At 41.2% G+C, this 20434-nt stretch overlaps 2 protein-coding genes across 5 annotated transcripts in view; both read left to right on the top strand.

Annotated features, from left to right (window-relative positions):
* The window catches only part of RETREG1 (reticulophagy regulator 1), a gene marked incomplete at its 5' end in the record, with an annotated part of 64952 nt that extends 54215 nt beyond the window's left edge, over positions 1-10737 (top strand). For both annotated transcript variants that reach the window (XM_084223026.1, XM_084223025.1), the window contains 4 exons: positions 461-598; positions 2344-2408; positions 3522-3648; positions 6510-10737. In XM_084223026.1, coding sequence (XP_084079152.1) covers positions 461-598; positions 2344-2408; positions 3522-3648; positions 6510-7021 — 842 coding nt within the window. In that variant the 3' untranslated portion in view covers positions 7022-10737. The remainder of the gene's footprint in view (positions 1-460; positions 599-2343; positions 2409-3521; positions 3649-6509) is intronic.
* A 587-nt stretch (positions 10738-11324) lies between these two features.
* On the top strand, positions 11325-19034 carry ZNF622 (zinc finger protein 622). Of its 3 annotated transcripts, XM_084205023.1 has the most exons (8): positions 11337-11375; positions 11678-11867; positions 13244-13852; positions 15286-15540; positions 16202-16364; positions 17161-17273; positions 18105-18248; positions 18815-19034. In XM_084205023.1, the coding sequence occupies exons 3-8, from the start codon at positions 13246-13248 to the stop codon at positions 18940-18942; spliced, it is 1410 nt and encodes a 469-aa protein (XP_084061149.1). In that variant the 5' UTR covers positions 11337-11375; positions 11678-11867; positions 13244-13245; the 3' UTR covers positions 18943-19034. The 3 variants fall into 3 exon arrangements, with proteins under 3 accessions (XP_084061151.1, XP_084061149.1, XP_084061150.1); XM_084205025.1 differs by lacking the exon at positions 11678-11867 and having other exon boundaries at positions 11325-11375; XM_084205024.1 differs by lacking the exon at positions 11337-11375 and having other exon boundaries at positions 11495-11867.
* The last annotated feature ends 1400 nt before the right edge of the window (positions 19035-20434 follow it).

Genomic DNA, 20434 nt, shown 5'->3' with positions numbered 1-20434 from the left:
TAAATCAAAGGAGGGTCAGTTTAGGTTAGATATAAGAAAGAATTTGTTTGCAATTTTTTGTCATATGGAAGTCAGCTTACAAGTTTTTTCATTGTGTTGATTCTGGCACAATGTTGCACAGTCACTTTTGTCAAAGTTAAGATATCAAATCAGACTAGGTTAAGGTAATGATAGATGTTATAATGACCATAAATCATGTCTTACTGATAGTAAAAAATATGTCAGTTGGTATGAATATAATGGTATTTTCTGTGATGAATAGGAATGGCTCCTGAAAACTGGATTTTACCTTAAAAGTGTCTGACATGGGCATTTCACAATGCATTTTTATGTAAAACTAACTGTATTATGTAAAGTTAGTAGTTATCTTATGCAAAGGCATTGTTTAAACTTTTGGAGTAACTTCTCGTACAGCAATATTTCAATACCATTTTTTTCTCTGTCTTCATTTTTATCACAGTATTGTGTGCCTTTTTATGTCCCTTCCTTAAGTGCAATGAATTTGGACAGAAACTGTGCAGCAAAATAAAGGCTGTTTTGATGAAACTAGATTTTGGAATAGTGGAATATATCAACCAGAAGAAAAAAGAGAGATCTGGTGAGTAGTTAATTATAGTCCTATATATTATTATATAATATTATTGTATTTCTGTATGCATTTATTCACCTTGCAGAAAGTTTGGTTTGTCCTGGGAAGCCAACTGTAGAGATACTTCTTGCTTTGAACCTGGCTACTGTTATTAGCTTTATAAGGAGTGACAATGTATGTCAAATGTCTGGGTTTGATAATAAGAAATTATTACTTCATAAAAAGAAACAAGGCAGGCTCTTTGTATGTGATTAGATGTACTGCTTATAAGTTTTCAGAAAAAAAAAAAACCTACTTGCTGTAAGCTTCAATGCTTATCTCTCTTTAGATAAGGCAAACTTACCCAGCAGAGAGACTCACTCAAGAGTCTCAAAATAAGTACATAACAGAATTTTCAGTGAGACAAAACTCTGTTCCTGTATCTAAATCCACCTTGGTTTCACTCCCTCCAGCAAAAAAAAAAACATGTTTTCTTCTCCAAATATTCCAAAAGCATATAAGAATATGCCACAGGATAGCAGCTACAAATTAATCCAAGTTTATATGTGGAAAGCGGAGGAATCAGTTTAAAACAAAATCTCGCCTACCTCACCCAGTATCTTTCTAATACTGGAAACTTTTTTATTTTAAGCAATAAAGCTATTTCAAGGGAAATCTGTATGTGAACAATGTTAGTTTGTTTCTTGTGTGTGCTCCAGTTTTGGAAATCAAACCTTTGTAGTGTAGTCACACTACTTTCAGGTAGTATATCCTTTTAAATTAGTGCTATATCAGTAGACTTAATATCTGCTTTAAAACAGGCATTTCTTCTAACCATTATACAATTCATTATACAATGAGCTTTTCCTAGACCCAAGGAGAACCGCCATGTGTCTTTTCCCCCTTCTCTTACATTTAATGTGATAGTAATTGAAAATAAGGAATAATGTATTGGAAATTTTCTTTCATGCATTATTCTACTTGCTCATAAGCCAGCACTGGCAAAATGGTTGAGGGTATATGTTTAATTTAACACAGGCAAGTTCCCTACCTTGCTTTGCCTCTTGGGTTTACCACATGGGCTCACAAACCTTGTGTTGGCACAAGAGAGGAAAGAGCAAGTTGCAGGAAGAAGCAACCAAGAGCACTTTGACTGTGTTTTTCATTTTAGATTGGTTTAAAAGATTCTCAGACAGAGGAGGCAAAATTTGTATCTCTGCTCATCTGTAAAGAGCAGCATTCTACCAGACTTCAGAGGATACTTTGCATGCCTATTTGCATATGACTGTGAATGCAGGGTAGCTGGCTGTGGTAGAAGAAGGGGTTTGTGAATGAAAATTACATGCAATTATCAAGAAGATTGCACATTCTCATGTAAAAGTAATGTGGTGGGATAACTACACAGCCTGTTCTAACAACACATTACACCTGTGAGTTTTACCAGCAGGGTAGTCTAAAAGAGAGATATCTATTTGCCAGGGCAGATGACATTCTAGTGAGCAACAGAGACTCCTGAAGGAAGTACAGTGCAGGTAAATAGATCTACTGGAATGTATTCAGAATAACATTCTTTCTTCCACTGTGGTTGCTGTATTTTGATAAGCAGCCAGTCTCTCAGTCAGGCTTGTTTCCCTGGTAGCATAGCACATAAATGGTGCACTGTGTCAGCAGGTGGAGAGTTGTTGTGCTACACAAGCTGTGTGACAGAGAACACACACTGAACCTGGAAATCTGTTGTCATGAGTAGGATAAAAAATATATCTTTTTTCTTTCAGAAACAGCAAAAACAAAAGCCACAGAAGATGACAGTGAATTAGACATATCAGCTCTGTGTCCTAAGGTGACTTTTTTTCAGTCAGCCCTGTCTTGCTTTTAAAATCTATATAGATAATGGGAGGCTATCTAGATTGCTGTCTCTGTTCTTCTGTGGAAGACCTTGCCCTCCCCAGGAGGCTGTGTTCCTGAACTAAGCAGTATGCTTTAGAAGTGATTCATAGTCTCCACCTTTAGCCTTATACTAATCAACCTACTGCATTTGTGACTTCTGGCCTTCAAGGTAATGGTTTCATTGGCCTACTGAGATAAGAATGTGCTTATTTTGTATTGGCTGTAGAATGAATGTGTTAATATTTAAAAGCAAAGGTGGTTGCTTTTATTTCCAACACTGAAATTGCAGTTGATTTTTTTATCAAATTAAAATACAAAAGGGAAAAATTGATAGGTAACTGTAGTGGTTCTGCATAATTTTATAATCACTTGTCTAATAATTTTCAATGATGGTGTAAATAGGTATATAAAATCTTTCTAGATAGGTATGGGAACACTCAAATTTCTCATTTTTCTGCTAGTATTCTAAATGACTGTATGGCAAAGATTTTTCTGTTATAATCAGAATACCAATTGGTATTTTAAAAATTATCTTAATAGGAATTATTATGCAGTATTTGTCAGTAGTGTATAAAGCCTGACTTTGACAGGGATTGCTTTGGAGATGGTTTTGTGCTGGAAAAAAATAAATATCCCATGGGATAAAAATTTGTATCTGACATAACTAAATATTGTTCAATAAATTAGTAACGAATAATGGGGTTTTTGTTCAGCTAATTTTTGATGGTCTTATAGATATTGGGCTGTTTTTTCTGTTCCAAGTTTATTCGTTTTATTACATTATGCACATTTTGTATTTGCAGGCTCATTTTGCTTTTATTACAGTAACTGGAATTTTCTATGCTTCTTTAGTATAATACAGCCTTTAGTTATTACAAAGAGGCATGTTTCACTTCTAAGCATTGTATAGTATTTTCATGTTTCCTCAACTAAGGTTTAAATAGGAGTTGATTTATGTTGCTACGACATACAAGAGGGATTTTTTTCAGTCTCTAAGCATTGGCTTTCTGCAGTGTGATATTTTTAAAATATAATAATGACATGTATGGGACTGTTTTCTGTGTAGGTTAGTCCTGCAATTGTTGCCAAAGAGCTGTCAGTATCTGACACAGATGTCTCAGAAGTATCCTGGACCGATAATGGGACCTTTAACTTATCCGAGGGGTATTCTCCACAGACAGACACGTCTGACGGTATGTAACAGCTTCATCTCTATCATCAGTGGACTCCAGACATGCAAGTTACCTCAAAATTATTAGACAGCTTGAGGACAGGTTTCAGGGTTATTACTTTTCTCTCTGAAACCAATTTAAGGTTCATCTTAGTGTTTTGTAGGGTTTTGGATACATCTTGTGTAAGAACTGTCCTCATCTTAAAAATGTTAAAGTACGTCAGCAAGTGTCTAAAAAAACAAGTAGTACTGGGTAAAACCAACACATTCAATAAGTGCTAGATATAGCACTCTTCTACCAAACCTTTCAAGCAAGTAAACCTTTTAAAATTACTACCAATGCTTTTGTGTGTAAGCTAAGCAAATAAAAGCTGAGAAAGAAACAGTGGATACACTGTTAAACACTGTTAAACAGCCAATTAAAGAAAGTATTATCAGGTTTTACTACTAGACATGAAGACAGCCAGCAATGAGCCTATGAAGACTTAGACTAGGAAAAAATTCTCAAGCACTTGGCTTGATCTTGACCAGAAAAAAAATCTTAATTTTTATCAATAAACACTTTGCTGGAATAAAGATTAAGGACAACAGTAGTTTGGTGTTCTCTCACCTGGGGATCTCTTGCTCTGCTCATCCTGCATTTCTCCTAGGAAAAACTCCCTGTAAATGACAAGCAGGATGATACTAACAGACCAAATTAATAATTTCAGTTATTTTCCTAATATTTCAAGTTGTAAATAGACAGCATTGTATGATCACAGAACCGTAAGTTGTAAAAAGCAGTTGTCATTCATCTCATCTATCTTCCTATCTAAAGCAGGTTCAAAGCTCTCCATTAAACTTTATGAAGTTTCTCAGGACTGTGACCACTTGAATTCTGAACATGTCTAGTGGTAGAGATTCAGCAACTTCCCTGGAAAGCCTTTTTCAATATTTGCTTACCCTCATGATGAAGAAGTTTTTTTCTTACACTGAGTCAAAATTTCTCATGTCCCAGTTTGTGTCAGTTTACTCTGATCCTTTCACTGCGCACTTTCTAGAAGAGTCAGGCCCATCTTCTCTCTTCCTTCCCATTCAAGTAGTTAAACTGATCCTCCTTTGCCACCTGCTCTTGGGCCAAAGGAGGTCCATTCTCTCAGCATCTACATACATCCTTTCTCTAGCCCCCTAAATAATCATGCTGGCCCTCCAGGGGATTCAGTCCTGTATGCCATTGTCTGTCTAGGACTGGAGAGGTCAAAACCAGGCAAAGTATTTCAATGGCTACTCTCAGTTGCTGAACAGAGGAGGAAAATCCCTTCCACTGACTTCCTGCTTTCAATTTTGCTACTACAGCTCAGTGTGTAGTTGGCCTTCTTTGCTGCAAGGGCATACCACTGACCTGCTGCCCACAGATCTCTTCCTGGAAAGCTGCTTTTCTTGTTGCCCTTGGCCTGTACTGCTGCACAGGGTATTCCATCCCAGATGCAAGACTAAATATTTGCTTTTGTTGAATGTCATGGTGTTTCTTTTCAGCCTATTCCTTTCTCCATCCTGTTGAGGTCCCTCTGAAGGCATCCTGACCTCCAGAATATCAAATACACCTGTCTCACAGCAATTCCTTTCTGCCCATGAACTTGCAGAGTGCACTTCAGCCTGTCATCCAAGTTATTAATAAAAACCTTGAATAGTGCTGGCTGTGACAGCCACCAATAACCAGCCTCCAGCTGCACCTTGTCTTGCTGATGAAGTCTTTGAGCCCTGCAGTCTGGCCACTTCTCCACCCACCTTACAGTTCCCTTACCGTGCTTGCTCACCAGCTTGGCTGTACGGATCACTCTATTCATAGCCTTGCTAAGTGAAAAATAACATCAGCTCTTCTTCTCCATGGAGCGTTTCAGCAAACAGGACATATGCAGAAGTGCAAGACCTAATGGGATGCATTCAAGGACTAGCTCATCTCCTGTCAAAGCTCTGAGCATTCAAGCCACCACTCTGCATGCAGCACAACCCTTCCTCCTCACCTTCCCAGCCTGTCTTTCCTAAAGAAAATTGAGAAAATGATGCATGAGTCATTTTTAGAATTTATTTCCTTAACCCTTATGAATGCTCCTACAACAAGTTTCTATTGCTTGTTTTCACAGAAAGTAAGTTCAAGCTTTTTACCTTCTCATTCAAATACTTGATGAAAGTATTAACTTGTGCTGATTTAGGCCTCTTCCACAGGCCATGTATTCCAGGGTATGTCTTACACATTTCTAATAACAAATATTGTGTCATTCATTAATGCAGCCATTAAAATCTAAAGTTGATTACGTCTTGCTTCTTATCGTCTTGACAACATGAAACAATTCTGATCATCTGTAGAGTTTCCATTTTCTGTTTCCTTTTTAATACAAGGATTGGCCAAGAAAGGAAAAAGAAATTAGTCTTTACATTGGTTTTATATCTTTTATTCTTTAAACAGATAAACATTCTTTTTATTACTCCATATGCATGTTAAAAGCTTGTAACACATCCTTACATGTTTACATATTTGTAGTTTATATATATTGTGAAGAGAAATAAATTTTAAGACTTCATGTGGTTGGTATATTTCAAAATAGCTGTGCTGAGGGTTTGCATGGGTTGTTTCATTACGGATAGATGTACCTAAAAAAGTTAGCTTAAAAACGTTATTTTGTTGAAATAGTTAGGTTGATACCAGCTGAATTGTGCCACTAGATTTATGACCTCAAAACCATTTTGTTCTAGATGTCACACAAAGCTCCTTCCGGTAGAGAACTACTGGAGTAGGGATTAGTAAATGCATTCAGAGGAACACTTGCTACTCACATGTGGCTGCCTTTTTGGGAAACCTTTCTTGAGTGCTAACAGTGTTTTCTTCTGTTAACCCTGTAATAGATTTTGACCGACCTAGTGATCATGAAGAAGCTTTCGCTAGAGATCTTTTAGAGTTTCCCTCTTTAGAAAATGGTGCCGGCACGAACGATGACGATGACTCAAGCATTGGTTTGCCCACCCAGCAAAAAAGAAGGAAAGAGCAAACTGATGTCAAGGCGGATCACACTTCCAGACAGAGTAAAGAGAGACCATCCACTGCAGGGCTGTCCTTGCCTTTGACCAGTGACCAAACCTTTAATTTAATGAGTGGAATTGCTGGTGATGTCATCACGGCTGCAGTGTCTGCTGCCATCAAAGACCAGCTGCAGTCCCTACAGCAAGCTCCCTCACAGGCAGCACCCAGTTTGAGCGAGGAGACAGACACAGAGGAAGCTGATGATTTTGAACTGCTTGACCAGTCTGAGCTAGAGCAGATTGAGAAAGAATTGGGACTTTCACAAAGTCAAGAAGCAGAATCCCAGGAAAAGAAAAAGTCTTCAGGCTTCCTTTCAAATCTGCTTGGAAGTCATTAACCTTGAAGTTGCGGCTAGTAACACAGAAGAAACTAAACATAAAACACAAAAAAAAATACCATCAAATACTACAAAACAAACAAAAAAAAAGAGAGAAAAAAAAGAAGAAAATTCTGAGCTGTAAGCTTTAACTATCCCTTTAGATGTGTTGTAATAATTTCCCTTATGCAAAGTGAATTACCTGGTTAAGTATCAGCTAATACTGATAGTTTAATGTTTCTGATAGTTATACCTCAATGTAATAGCATGGAAATGAATTCTCTATCCACGGTTTGGTTGCAGATGTGTGGTGGAAGTCAGTTGTTCAAAATAGTTGGGGAAGAGGTTTCTTTTACCTTTTTGCCAACCATCTATTTTGGGGTCCTGAGCCAAATTTCCAATATTGGCAGTTTATTTACTCTAGTTTTCCAATCGTGTAATACAATTAATGACTCATATTGTCAGGGCAAGTTATCAGAGGGCTGCAGTGAGATTAACTGCATCTTACCTCCTTCAATCCTACCCAAAGTATGGATCCCTGCAGTTAGCATTATGTGTAGTGCATCTACTGTATATGACACACATTAACTGGCACAACTCGAATTTAATTGTGTGTGCAACACTATAAAATCCCCTAGATTTCTTACTTAAAACCTTTGAATTTTTTTGGATATGGTGATGCATTTCCAAGTTTTTTGCTGTTATAGGCTTGTAGAGTTGTAAAGTGGCATGTTATATGACTGACCACCTGCTGTGTTCCTTGATGGAGTCTGGTCCTTGGCAGTATTGCCCATGTGAAGTCAGCCAATGAATCTTTATGTTTAAAAGTTAATATTTTGTAAACTGAACAACCTGTTTAGGAGCAGGTGAGGATAGTTATTGTTTGGAGTAGAGATTAGAGATTAAAAAAAAAAAAAAAAAGCAAAAAGGCTTTTTAGGTGCCACTTCCTTAATTTGAGATTCTCTAGGTTTTGGTTTCGCTTTTTTCCCATGATAGCTGCTTCCACTTGCAACAAAAGTTGTGTTGCAAGGTGATGATTTTAATATACTTAGAAGCATTTGGTGAGGTCAGTTGCTAGAGAAGACACTCAGAATCTTCTTCTTGGCATGTAATTTAAAACAAAAAAAGAACTTGTTTAAATTATTTGCCAGTTTAAAGTCCACACATGCTGAGTGAGTGGCATGGGATCTCAAGCAGATAACTTATTTTTCTAGGGCTTTTTTGTTCACCTGTGACAAAACTGCATTGCAATACCAAGCAATAGTAATCCAAGAAATAGGAAGAAATAAAGCTAGTTTTTTTAATGTGATGTAAACCATTAGCAAAGTTGAGGGACCATGTCAGCTGCTACTACTACTCAAGTAAATTTCCATTTGCTGGCATTTGAAGAGGTAAATACTGTTATCTAGGACCCTCAAAAAGTACAGCAACAGATAATAAAAATCTTCCACTAACATATATGTGTAGGTAAACCTGTGTTTGAAATTAACTTCATTTTGTATTTTTTTCTTCCTTTTGAGGTGGAAGAATAGGCAGATGGCCAAAAGAGTACAGCAAAAGGAAGGATGCCAAGATGTTTTGACACTAGCTTTATTGTTGCTTGTGCTTTTTGTGTCAGTAATGCATATTGACTGTGTTTGCTGTCCTTTACCAGTACAAGGGTAAGCCTGTGCCTTCATTATCAAATACATTATGAAATAAGTGGATGCTGGATATAAATCCCACAAGACGCAGCTTTCAAATTGCAATATCTCAACACCTCGGTTTCTGGAAATCATTAGAAAACATGGCCCACATCACTTCCACAGCATTAGTTGCTAAGTTTCTTTTTTTAGCTTTCACTAGGTTGTTCTTCTCATTTGGAAAAAAAAAAATTAAAAAAAGATCAAATACCCAACCAAAATGTAAAAAAGCTTTTGTTGGAAAATCAGTGAGTTTAAAAAGTTCTCAGATGACTTAAAAGCCTCATTTCCTTGCCACACATTTAGGACAATCGGTACAGTTAAAAGAGTACAAATCCAAGTTGCTGATGAAGCTTCGTAGGATGCCCAAACAACTGTGTGCTCCCTTGTCCAGGGGTACTGGTGCCGGAAGGGGAAACAGGCTGCAGGACAGGGCGAGGCGGCAGGGAGGGAGCAGTCCTGCACAGGCTTTTCGGGAGCAGATTGGCAGGACAGGCTAGCTGGCTGTCAATGGTGGCATTGTAACAGCATGCACTTTATTGTTTTATGGAAAATACTTGTGGTTATGAAAGTATGTAACACAGGGGCACTCTTCTAGAATAATAGATTAGATCAAAAAGAAAAGCAGTTGGAGGAGTTTCTCAGACTTTTTGTAAATTGCCCATTTTCTGGTTTCAAGATAGGTAAATAGATTGATTCTTCTCCAGTAAGACTCTCTCTTTTTTTGTTTTTCAGAAAGAAAAAACCAACCAAAACTTGAACGAGTAAATCATTAAAGTTAGGGACATAATTGCTTATCTGAGAGTCTTTGGAATTTTTTTTTTCTGCTGTCATGATAGTCAATTACATTCAAGCCCCTACATACTGTGTAATGGGAAGGATGTAATTCTGTAACATTTAATATTCTTCCTCAGGTAGTAAAAAGATGCCTAATTTTCTGCAAGAAATTATCTCTTCCCTTCCACACAACCACATGTAAGAAACACTTTGTGTGGACACAATACATTCCACTGCCAGCAGTTCGCCAGCAAAACACAAAGAAAATGTTTCTCTCCTTTGTGGATCCTCTCCACACTGCCCTCAGCTGGAAATCCCCGGAGAAAACTACATTTTGTTGTATTATAGCAGCAGCCAAGAAATAGCAGTTCCTTAAAAATTCCTGTCACAGTGGTCTACAGCATCTTTCCTACCAAGCACTGTTGTCACCTTCCTACCCTTCAAATGGAATGCCTGGGCAGGAAGACAGGCAAGGGGGTATAAGGCAATACATAGCTTTGAAACATAGAGGTTTTCCATGGAAAGCTTCCTTGCACATGATTTCCAGTCAAAAGGCACACGGGCAGCATAGAGGGCATAGTGTGAGCCAATGCCATGGGGTAAGAGTGTGTGATCCTGCCCTGGGATCGGTGCTGCTTGTGCTTTGTGTGTGTGTGTGCTCATACCTGGCAGCAAAGGGCTCACCCTCTTGTGCCTTGCAGGGGCTTCTTCACGCATCCTGATTTAAGAAAAGGACCTGTGTCAGGGCAGGGATGCAGATCACTCTTTTGTACTTGGAAAATTGCCCCTTGTGTCAGTACACAAGTGACAGGATCGCCATCGGATTGGTGGCCTTTGGTGTGTCAAATCCAGTGCAAAGCCACCCATTCCCAGCACACGGGGTTTCCATGCATACGTACCACACGCCTACTGACCATTCTTCTGTTTGTTAGTGGAAAAATATACTATTCTATGCAGAGGAGGGTAAATAATTGTAACCCAAGCAACAGGATCTGATGAGATACTCGTTCTACTTGTTCTGTGTTCGTTCTGCACTTTCTCCAGGCTGTCCCAGCCTTCTGAACAAATAAATCCCTGTAGTCTCCACGTCTGTTCTCAGCACATGAGCGGCGTCGCATTCTGTGAGTAACCCCCACCCGGGCAACCAGAAACTGGAGAATTACAAAATGTCCGTATTTAAGTATTCTGCAGCACTTTACCTGCCTGATCACTGTTTTGTAAACATGGAACTATTATATTGATTGTTTTAATAAATATGTGTTAGTTTTTATCTTAAATCATCTCATTGTGTGTTTGCTCCAAGAAATGGAAATAAACCCTATAACAACAAACGGGGTGACCTTATCGCTCTGTACAGCTACCTGAAAGGAGGTTCTAGCCAGGCTAGCTCGGCCTCTTCCCCCAGGTGTGATAGCACAAGAAGACAGTCGCAAGCTGCAACCGGGGAGGTTTAGGTTGGTCATCGGGAAGAATTTCTTCGCGGAAAGGGTGATCAGATACTGGAATGGGCTGCCCAGGGAGACGGCGGAGTCACCGTCCCTGGAGGTGTTTCAGGGAGAGCTGGGCGTGCCACTTAGTGCCACGGTCTAGTTGACACGGCGCTGTTCGGCCATAGGTGGGACTCGATGATCGGAGACATCTTTTCCAACCTAACCGATTCCGTGAAAACAATCAATCAAAACAAAAAGGAACAAAACAAACACAAACCCAACCAACCCAAGGCGAAAAGCCGCACCCGGACACGGCCCGTGAGGCGGCGCCCCCGCCCCCGCCGCGTCCCTTCCGGGCGCCGCCCGTGCCTCGCGCCCTCCGGCCGCCAGGGGGCGCGCGGGCCGCTCCCGCCCGACGCCGCGCGGCCGCTTCCTGCCCGCGCGCCCCGCCCCGCGCCCGGCAGCGCCTGCTCCGCCGGCCGCAGGTGCGTGTCCCGGGCATGAGGGACGGGATGGGATGGGATGGACTGGACCGGACCGGACCGGCCCGAGCCAGCGAGGATAGCGGGGGCTGGAGGCAGGCGGCGTGGCCCGGCCGAGCCGGCTGCGCTCCCTTGGGATGCATGCTCCCTGTGATCCCGGCCTGCTCCGCGCCTGGCCTGGTGGCTTCCGGCTGCCGCCTGCGCCCTGTCCTATCTCTTGGGGTTTTTTTTTGTTGTTGTTATTGTTTTTGGGGTTCTATCTATCTGTCTGTCTAATCTGTCTGTCGGTTTTGCCCGAATTTTAGTTGTCCGTATAATAAACGCCCGCCTTGTGCCAGGATTAGCGACAAGGGCTCAGTTTAAATCACACCGAAGGCAGCTAAAAATCAGCCGTAATCCAGAGCCTCGGGGGAGATCGCGATTTGTCTGGAAGAGCTTGGCTGTGCTGCGGGCTTGCGAGTGCCTGGGGTGGCGTTTTCCTGAGCCCCACCCAAGGTAGGACTCGGGGCTTCTGTCCTGTGGCTCAAAACGGGAGGGGAAATGCAGGCAGGTCGTGGGAAGGTGTTGTGTAACTACACGGGATTTCTCTGTTTTGTGCAGTTTGTGTCGTAAATGCATCTCCACGTAGTAGTCAGAGGTGAAGGTTTATGGCTTTAGCTTCTCTTAGTTACAAACCTTGTGTGGGGCGGAGTGGGAGGAGGTTGGGTGTTTTTAAATGCCCCCGTGGTAATGTAGCGTGTAGCTTCTGTCTGTCCGTCAAGGACCAGAACAGAGTGTTCTGCCTCAGGGTCCTGCAAGCAGTTTGTCACCAACAGCCAGCGTGGCTCTGAGTCAGTGGTTTATGGCAAAGGTTGGTGCTTGGGTGGGGAGAAGGACAGGGAGTGCTGCAGGTGGCAGGGGAACACCTCAAGGAATACTCAGCATCTCTCAGTGGGTGGAGAACATGTTTTCCTCTGAAACACAAAAAGAAAAGCTTCTGTTATACTGAGGAGATGCTTATAGTAATCCAGACGATCTGGCCTTTGTTTGCTGCATCCCCCCTGTCACTATCACCCTGTAGATAGCACAGGCAATAATAAGTAAGGATCCCAGTGGTTCCACGGAATGACCATTTCATAATGTGTTTTGACTTCTACCACTGCTTCTCCCTGTTAGTAGCTTCAGGGAGGAGCTGCTCTTCCTCTCCCTGATTTCAGACCCCCTCATCCTGATCTATTTTTTCTTTTTTCTCCACATTAAGCCATAGTTTTTCTAAATCAGTTAAACAGTGAGGGTGCTTTCTGTGATTTCCAGATGACGCTTTTTTTGCTCTTTGCTTTTGGAGCAATCAAGAGATTCCGTCAACTTTGTTTAAAAAAAAAAGAAAAAAAGTGCAAAGTTTTATTAAGCACTGAGAAGGAAGGAAATGTAGGCCTGTAAGCAGGTTTTCTGTTTTTACCTTGTTTCTGAGGAATCACTGGTCTCCTCAAAGTCTTACTGTTGGCAGAACATGAGCATGTTAAGAACCTCTAGTCAGTGATCTTCAGTGGAAAGCGTGGAGCTTTTGAAATACTGTTTCTGTGACTGGGGGCCCTCTCATGCATCCCAATCCCAACAGGCACAGCAGGTTCTGCTTCCAGAGCTGGGATACTTAGCTGCTGTTGGGGTACAAGTAAACTCAAAGTCTTTTATTTATAAGTTTCCTCTCTTGCTGCTGCTTGTGAATACTACACTCATTGCTTATGCTGGTGTTTAATAAATTTAATTCTATGCAAGAGCTGTATGTCTAACACTGCCTTAAAAGAAGGTTGTCAGGATGAAGGTGTTGGGGCTTTTTTGTGTCTGTTACTTAATTTTTTTAACATAATTTTATTTTTTTTGCCATTTTCTAGCAATGGCCACCTACACTTGCATCACTTGCCGTGTGGCTTTCAAGGATGGTGACATTCAACGTGCCCACTACAAAACCGACTGGCACAGGTACAACCTGAAGCGTAAAGTTGCTGACATGCCTCCTGTTACTGCTGAGAATTTCCAAGAGAGAGTCCTGGCACAGAGAGCAGTAGCAGAGGAGCAGAACAAAATCACTGCCACTTACTGCACAGTGTGCAGCAAGAGGTTCTCCACCTTCAATGCCTATGAGAATCACCTGAAGTCCAAGAAGCACCTGGAGCTGGAGAAGAAAGCTGTCCAAGCTATCAGTAAGAAGGTGAAAATATTAAATGAGAAGAATCTGGAAAAGGGGCTGGCCCCAGAGAGTGTAAATAAGGATGAAATGAACACAGCTATTCAGCAAGCCATCAAAGCCCAGCCATCTTCGTCTCCAAAGAAGACACCGCTACCTCCTAGTCATGCGAGTAGCTCCCCAGTTTCCAGGGAAAGCGCCAGCTTGTCCCAGAGCAGAGAACGACCAGAAATACCTCCACGGCTGCAGTGGTTTGAGCAGCAAGCAAGGAAGCTGGCCAAGCAACAAGCAGAGGAGGAAGAGGATAATGAGGAAGGTAAGGCCACTGACACACTGACAGAAGATAGCTTGGGGTAAGCTACGGTTTGAGCAAAAGCTTCCTCCTACTTCTGTAGCAGTGCAGCATTTCCCATCACAGAGGGTCTTGCTGTTGATTAAATTTTCAGTTTAGCAAAGGAGTTAAGGTTGGCCCATGTTTGCAGCCAAGGACTCTGTGTTAGTGTCTGGACTGCCAGCTGTTCAACTTACAGACACTAATGCATGTAAAGATTGAGTATAAATAGTCACTAGTGTATCTATATAATAGAGCACTATTTCCCACATAAAATGTCAAAGGAAGTTTCCTTTAAAGAAGGCTAATATAACAGGTTATCCTAACATTACTTCTGAAAAAATAAATTAACAGAAATCCAGTTATGATCATTTGCTATTGTCCCAACTCATTTCCTGATCTGTTGTAGGGAGGTGAGACTATAGTTGGTTTTGTTTCCCTCTGCCCAGCAAGACCAGAGGAGAAAATTTGCTCTTTAACCTGACTGTGTGGTATCACTTCTCAGCCTTTTGATGTCTGTGTTAAAATGGGTTTAAGAGTTGCCACCCCAGTGGCCTTTTCCTATGAATACAGCTCTGTGTTGGAGGTCAACCTGGAAAACAGACAGCTGAAAAGATCAGAGCTTCAGAATTTCCAGAAAAGAGTTATTTTTAACCTGGATGCTTTCAGCGCTGTAGTTGACAGTGCAGCTCCAAACACATCTATTGGAGCAGTCGAATGGGATGATTGAGCTCTAGTAAGGGGACAGGTTTGAATTAGCTGGAACTTCATTTCAGCTTCCAAAATCCCTGTGTCACATTACTGCATCTGTTACAGCAGTTTTGTGCTCTTGAAATTTCAGTTGCAGTTCAGTGAATCTGTTCTACATGAGAAGAAACATTTACCTCTGAACATACATTGTAACACCTAAAGAAGAAGCCAGCTTGCCCCTGTCTAGTGTTGATGTGTTAGTCATAGATTGTATTGCAAAAATTTTAGTAGGTTTCTGAATGTTAATTGTTCTTTTAAGTGTGTGAACAGGAGTGTGTTTTCCTCACTGCTGGAAATGAGTATTTTCCTGATGTTACCAGAGCTTTCTTATTTTCAAGGAGCCATGCTTGTGTTCTTGCACTGTGGTGGATTAATTTAAGGCCTAGAAGCAGCAGTAAAGTGTTAATAGTTGAGAAAATGGAGGGGGGGAAAGTGTCAGATCTGCCAACGGTTTTTATGAGTGACCTTGTGCTTTGCTGTGCATCTTAAAAAGAAATGTCTTTTACTGGCAATGGTAAATTCTTGCACCTGGAAGTGACTGTGTGGCACTTAGCTGTAAGAACAAAAAATGCAATATGTTCTATGATAGCTTTTTCTAACTTATTTGGGACTTACTTTGTTTGGGAAAAGTATAAAGTAAATACTTTTTTTTAAACTTCCTTTAAAAGACTGGGAAGATATGGATTCTGATGAAGACATTGGCTCTGATGAAGAGATGGAAAGTGTGGAAGAAGAAGAGGAACAGCAAGCAGAGGCTGAAAGCATTCCTGCTGTTGGGGCCATACCAGTCACAGACTGCTTGTTCTGTTCCCATCACTCAAGATCTCTCACAAAAAATGTGGCGCATATGACAAAAATCCACAGCTTCTTCATTCCAGACATAGAGTACCTTGTGGATCTCAGAGGACTAATCAAGTATCTTGGTATGACTGAATGTTCTCTAATCTTTTTGTCAGGATAATTATATTCTGATAGTGCTTATTTTCATTTGGATATGACACCAAATGTTTTGGTTTGGATTGCCTTTTTTTTTTTTTTGTCTGAGTGCTGTCAGTATTTTGAGCAGCAAACATGGTCATGTACCCTGCAAGTCTCACGTAGTTTTCTGACGTTGAGAAAGTTATTTCAGATAACGTGAAATCTGGGAAGAATTCTGTTGCTAAAGTGTGCATATAAAGTCTATTGTTCTTCCAGTGAGTCTCAAGTATTTGTCTCTATGGTTTACAATGCTTGTGAGAGAGCTAAAAGGAAAAAATGTATCATCCTTCAAGTCCAAAAATAATGATGAGAATAAAATAATTTTGGAGTATTAGATAGAAAAACATATTAGAAGTATGAAATTTGTTAGTGAGAATACTGAATGATGCATACCTTGTAGCAAGAAATCTTTTAAATGGCCAGACTTGTCCCTGGTGGGGACATATGGTCAAGACATAGGAACAGCAGGGCTGTCCTGGAAATTAAGGGCTCAGGCTCCTCTTAAGTCTCTCTGCCTGCAAGCTGGGAAGGCTTTGTCACAGAAATGTTAATTACTGGCTAGGGAGATTTTTTTCAGACCATTAGAAGTGCCAATGTTTTCTGCAGGAGAGAAAGTCGGTGTTGGGAAAATCTGCATCTGGTGCAATGAAAAGGGGAAATCCTTCTACTCTACAGAAGCAGTCCAGGCTCATATGAATGATAAAAGCCACTGCAAACTCTTCACAGATGGAGATGCTGCCCTGGAATTTGCAGATTTCTATGATTTTAGGTGAGGTCATTTCTCTTTCAGTGGGACATAGGCGGGGACAGACAAAAGAACAGTTAATTACATTAGAAACTATTATTAATTATTAAAATGTAATGGTGTTTCAGGTTCCAATACTTATTTTGCATTGTTGTTTCACTACTCTTTTAGGTAATGGTAACAAGAAGATTGATTGTCTTCTTCTGTGACCATAATTACCAGTCCTACATCAAAGTACATTTTGAATTCTGTTTTGTATGTTTGCTGTTACTGAATTGAGATTTCAGTGCACCAGCAAAGGCCATAAGAGGTCATAACTGTCTTTCCCACTACCTTTTAAACAGATTGTGGACTAAAGACCTGCTGTGGGTTTCTTACATGAGTTTCATTGTGTAGCTGAACAGGACTGCTGTGATTTAGAGGCCTCTTGTTGAACTTCCTGCAACTAATCCTAAGATGTGTTCATTTTGGTCAGAAATACCTCATATTATGGTGACAGGTGGAGCTTCTGGGAGCACTTGTTCAGCAGCTGTGCAGAGCTGGTGACCTGCATTGTGGTGGCTTTTCACCATAAGTCACTGTTACGTGTGCAGCAGCAGAACAGTGCTGAATTGCAGAACAGGGTGGAGGAAAAGGCTTCCTTGTCTCCAGGCTCTGTTCAGGGCCAAGTTCTGCTATTAGGAACTCTCGACCAAGGCAGGTGAAACATGGCAATGTTAGTGCCTTGCTGTAGCTGTGCATCGTGGTTCTGTTGTAGAACGGGTCTGGATAGTTATGGCTGCTCCCCATGTTTAAACCATGTATTGCTGCTCTTCCACAGGAGCAGTTATCCTGATCACGAGGATGGGAAAGATGTGGAGGGTCTTGGAAAGCACTCAGCAGAGAAAGAGTTGGATTATGATGATGACACCATGGAGCTGATCCTTCCTTCAGGTGAGCACAGGGTTTGTGTCACAGCTTACTTTCTCTGCACTTCCCATGTCTGCCTCCAGTACCTGCAGCACAGGCCGTTGTAGTGTTTTCCTCTGGGAAGGGAGAAGGTAGTTTAGCATTTAAGTGTCTTGGGGTTTGTGTCCTCACCTTCCATTATTTTCATTGCTAAGTAGTTCAGCTTCAGCACTGATGGATATGTGGACTGGGGCAGTGGGTTACTTTGCCCATTTTACATCTTCATTATCATGTGACTCTCATGGTTTACTCCAACAAGAGTTTCCATATTTGTTTGAGTGCAGCTTGGAGAGGCTATAACTTAGCTTACCTAGTATAGGAGTTTTTTTGTAGAGAGCCAGCTCTCACCTAATTCAGTAAATTAGTTCAGTAAATTATTAAATAGCCTTTCTCTAGTTCAGCATTTGGTACTCTCACTTTTCTTTTTTTGGTGGTGGTTTTTTATGAGGGGACCTCAGCCCTTTCATTCTGAAAAGTGCTGCCAACTCTTCAGGTACACAAGTTTTCCTGAATGTCAGCAAGAGGCTTCACTGTTTACTCGAAACAGCATTCCCTCTCTGCTCATTCCACTAATTGGGATTTTATTTTCTGGTAACAGGCCCTCTTGAATAGCAGCCCATTTTATGTTTTGTCTTCAAGCAGGTTTTACAGTAATTACATTGAGTTCCCTAATAATCCTAAAATTTTTAAGGTTCTGGACCCTTAAAAAAACATTTCTCAGCAGAGGAGTTTTCCATAGTTCTCACAGCGTGCTTGAGTACTCCATTTCAGAAGCTGTTTCATGATGGATAATAAGATGTCCCCTCCTGTGAGCAGGTGCCAGGGTGGGTCACCGTTCCTTGATGAGGTACTACAAGCAGCGTTTTGGTGTGACAAGAGACGTGGCCGTCGCGAAGAACAAGAAAGCTGTGGGTCGGGTGCTGCAGCAGTACCGAGCCTTGGGCTGGACAGGGCAGGCAGGTGAGTGACAGTGGGAGGGCTTTGCAGAGGAGGAGACTCTGGGATGTCATCACTCTACAGTTCCAGAGGTCAACTTTGCTTTACATGTGGGGTTTATGCAGTAGTTTGTCTTCCACTTGGTTCATTTTAATTCCTGACATCCAAGCAAATATAGGAAGTTCATTTCTAAAATCCAGTGCAGCTTCTGTGCAAGCTTTTCATTCCATTTTTTGTAAAACTTGGTGATTTCCTGAGATTCCTTGGTTTCTGCCTGTCCAAGTCGCCACTCTTGTTATTTAGTAATATAACATAAGTCATGCTTTTCCAGTAGGGGAACAGAGTTGTGGTCTATATCTACTTCTGAAATACAAGAATCACGCTTGGATTGCAAAACAACCTTTTGCCTTAATCACAGTCATGGGTATTTGTAGAGGGAACTTGGCTTTCCCCAGAGAAAAGTGGAAAGAAGTGTACCAGTACGAGCAGGAAAACCTGTAGGTAACTGCTGAAGTAGGTGGGCAGGTCAGCTGGTTTGCATACAGGTTGTAAGTAAGGTGGCAGACATTGATCCTTCTCTTTCCCTGCAGGGGCCGTCTCTGCTCAGCAGCGGGACATGCAGTACCTGCAGAGGATGAAGTCAAAATGGATGCTCAAGACAGGAATGAGTAACAATGCTACAAAGCAGATGCATTTCCGGATGCAAGTCAGATTCTGAGTTCCAAAGAGAACTGCCTACAGTTGGTTATGGGAAGGGGATTTAATGGTTTCTGGGTTGCGGATTCTCGTATTAAAATGGACTTGGTACCTATCAAATGCTGATGTGTTTGCTGGTGTGTCTTCCTGTGTAAAAAGAATGGCAGAGAACTTGTCTCTTCTGAAATAATGGTGGGCCTAACTTAGAAATAAAATATCTTCAGTGGAGCATGTGGCAGAGTAGTCATGGCTATGACTGAAGGTACATGCATAGTCTTTCTGCCCATCTTTGTGCAGCCCATTTCTGGGAAGCAGTTGACATTGTCATTTGTCTGAATATCTTCAGTTTCCAATTCTACTAACCAATTCTTCTGGTTGAAGCCAAGAGGAGATCCTAGATCTAAGTGCTTAAGATAGAGTGTATTGAATGTTTTCAATTGTCGTGCCAGACATATTAGCTGGGCATTTTGGAGTTCTAGCTGACACTATTGAGGTGAAAATTTGAGAGCAAAGTTTCATGGAAGGTTAAGTAATAATTTTTTGAAGAAATGCAGTGATGGAAAACATAACTCCAGGATTAATACTGTCCTCAGAAACTGACTGTACCTGCCTAATGCTCCAGCTCAGGGCCGGATTATTAATCTGCAGCGTAGTTGTTTTACATTGAATATAATGGATTTTCATTTCCTGAAAACTGCTCAAAATTATCCTAACATTTAGATGAACGTCAATCAAAATTTTGCATTTCCTGCTTGAAACTCTGAAGATACTGTGGATGACAGTGTTTTTTGTTCCCACTCAGTACTGGTGTTTGGTTATCATCATGCAGTAACCCAAGACATGTATTGTGTGGAACAGGTAGGCTCTCCCACTTAAGCAGGTGAGCTGTTGAAGGCTGGTGCCGAGAAAAGCGGTGTGTTAGAGCTGAGGCAGCAGCGCTGTGTTGGTCCTGCTGGTGGAGATGTTAAATGTTTCCATGACTTTACCAGTTCCTTTAAGGAGGCGGGCACCTTCAAAGTCATGGGCTGGCTCCTGATGCCCTGAGCTGTAGAGTGCTGGACACTGAGCATGTGCCACAGGAGCATGGCTGTTTCCTTGCCTGGCAGTTCATTGGGAAGGTTTCACTTCACAGCCAGGTTTTGCTTCTACATTTAGGAATGCTCTGGGTTCCCAAGGAGTGGCTATCAATGTGTGGTTTTGATAAAAGCTTTCTTTCTTGTGAGTAGTGTATGCATGATATCACTGAGAATAGCAGAGAGAGATTTGTCTGTTAATGCTGTATTTTGACTTAAAGTAGTTCTCTAGTTTCCCTGAGAGGTAAGTTCTGAAGAAGCAGCACCATCATCATGTCAGCACTTCTGAGAGAGCAGTGTATTTATGGGACTCTTAGGCAAGTGATAATTTCATAGTGGAGGTGCATGCTGTGGGGGGGGTGGTTTTGGCTTTGTAGATTTGTCTGTAGTCTTTTGCTCATTAGTGTTTTTTTGTTTCTTTAGTGAAAGTTCTACTGCCTT

This window comes from Fringilla coelebs (genome assembly GCF_963513975.1).
Source record: "Fringilla coelebs genome assembly, chromosome: 1".
Lineage (NCBI taxonomy): Eukaryota > Metazoa > Chordata > Aves > Passeriformes > Fringillidae > Fringilla > Fringilla coelebs.
The sequence above is the reverse complement of the archived record's forward strand: the minus strand, read 5'-3'. Positions and strand labels throughout refer to the sequence as shown.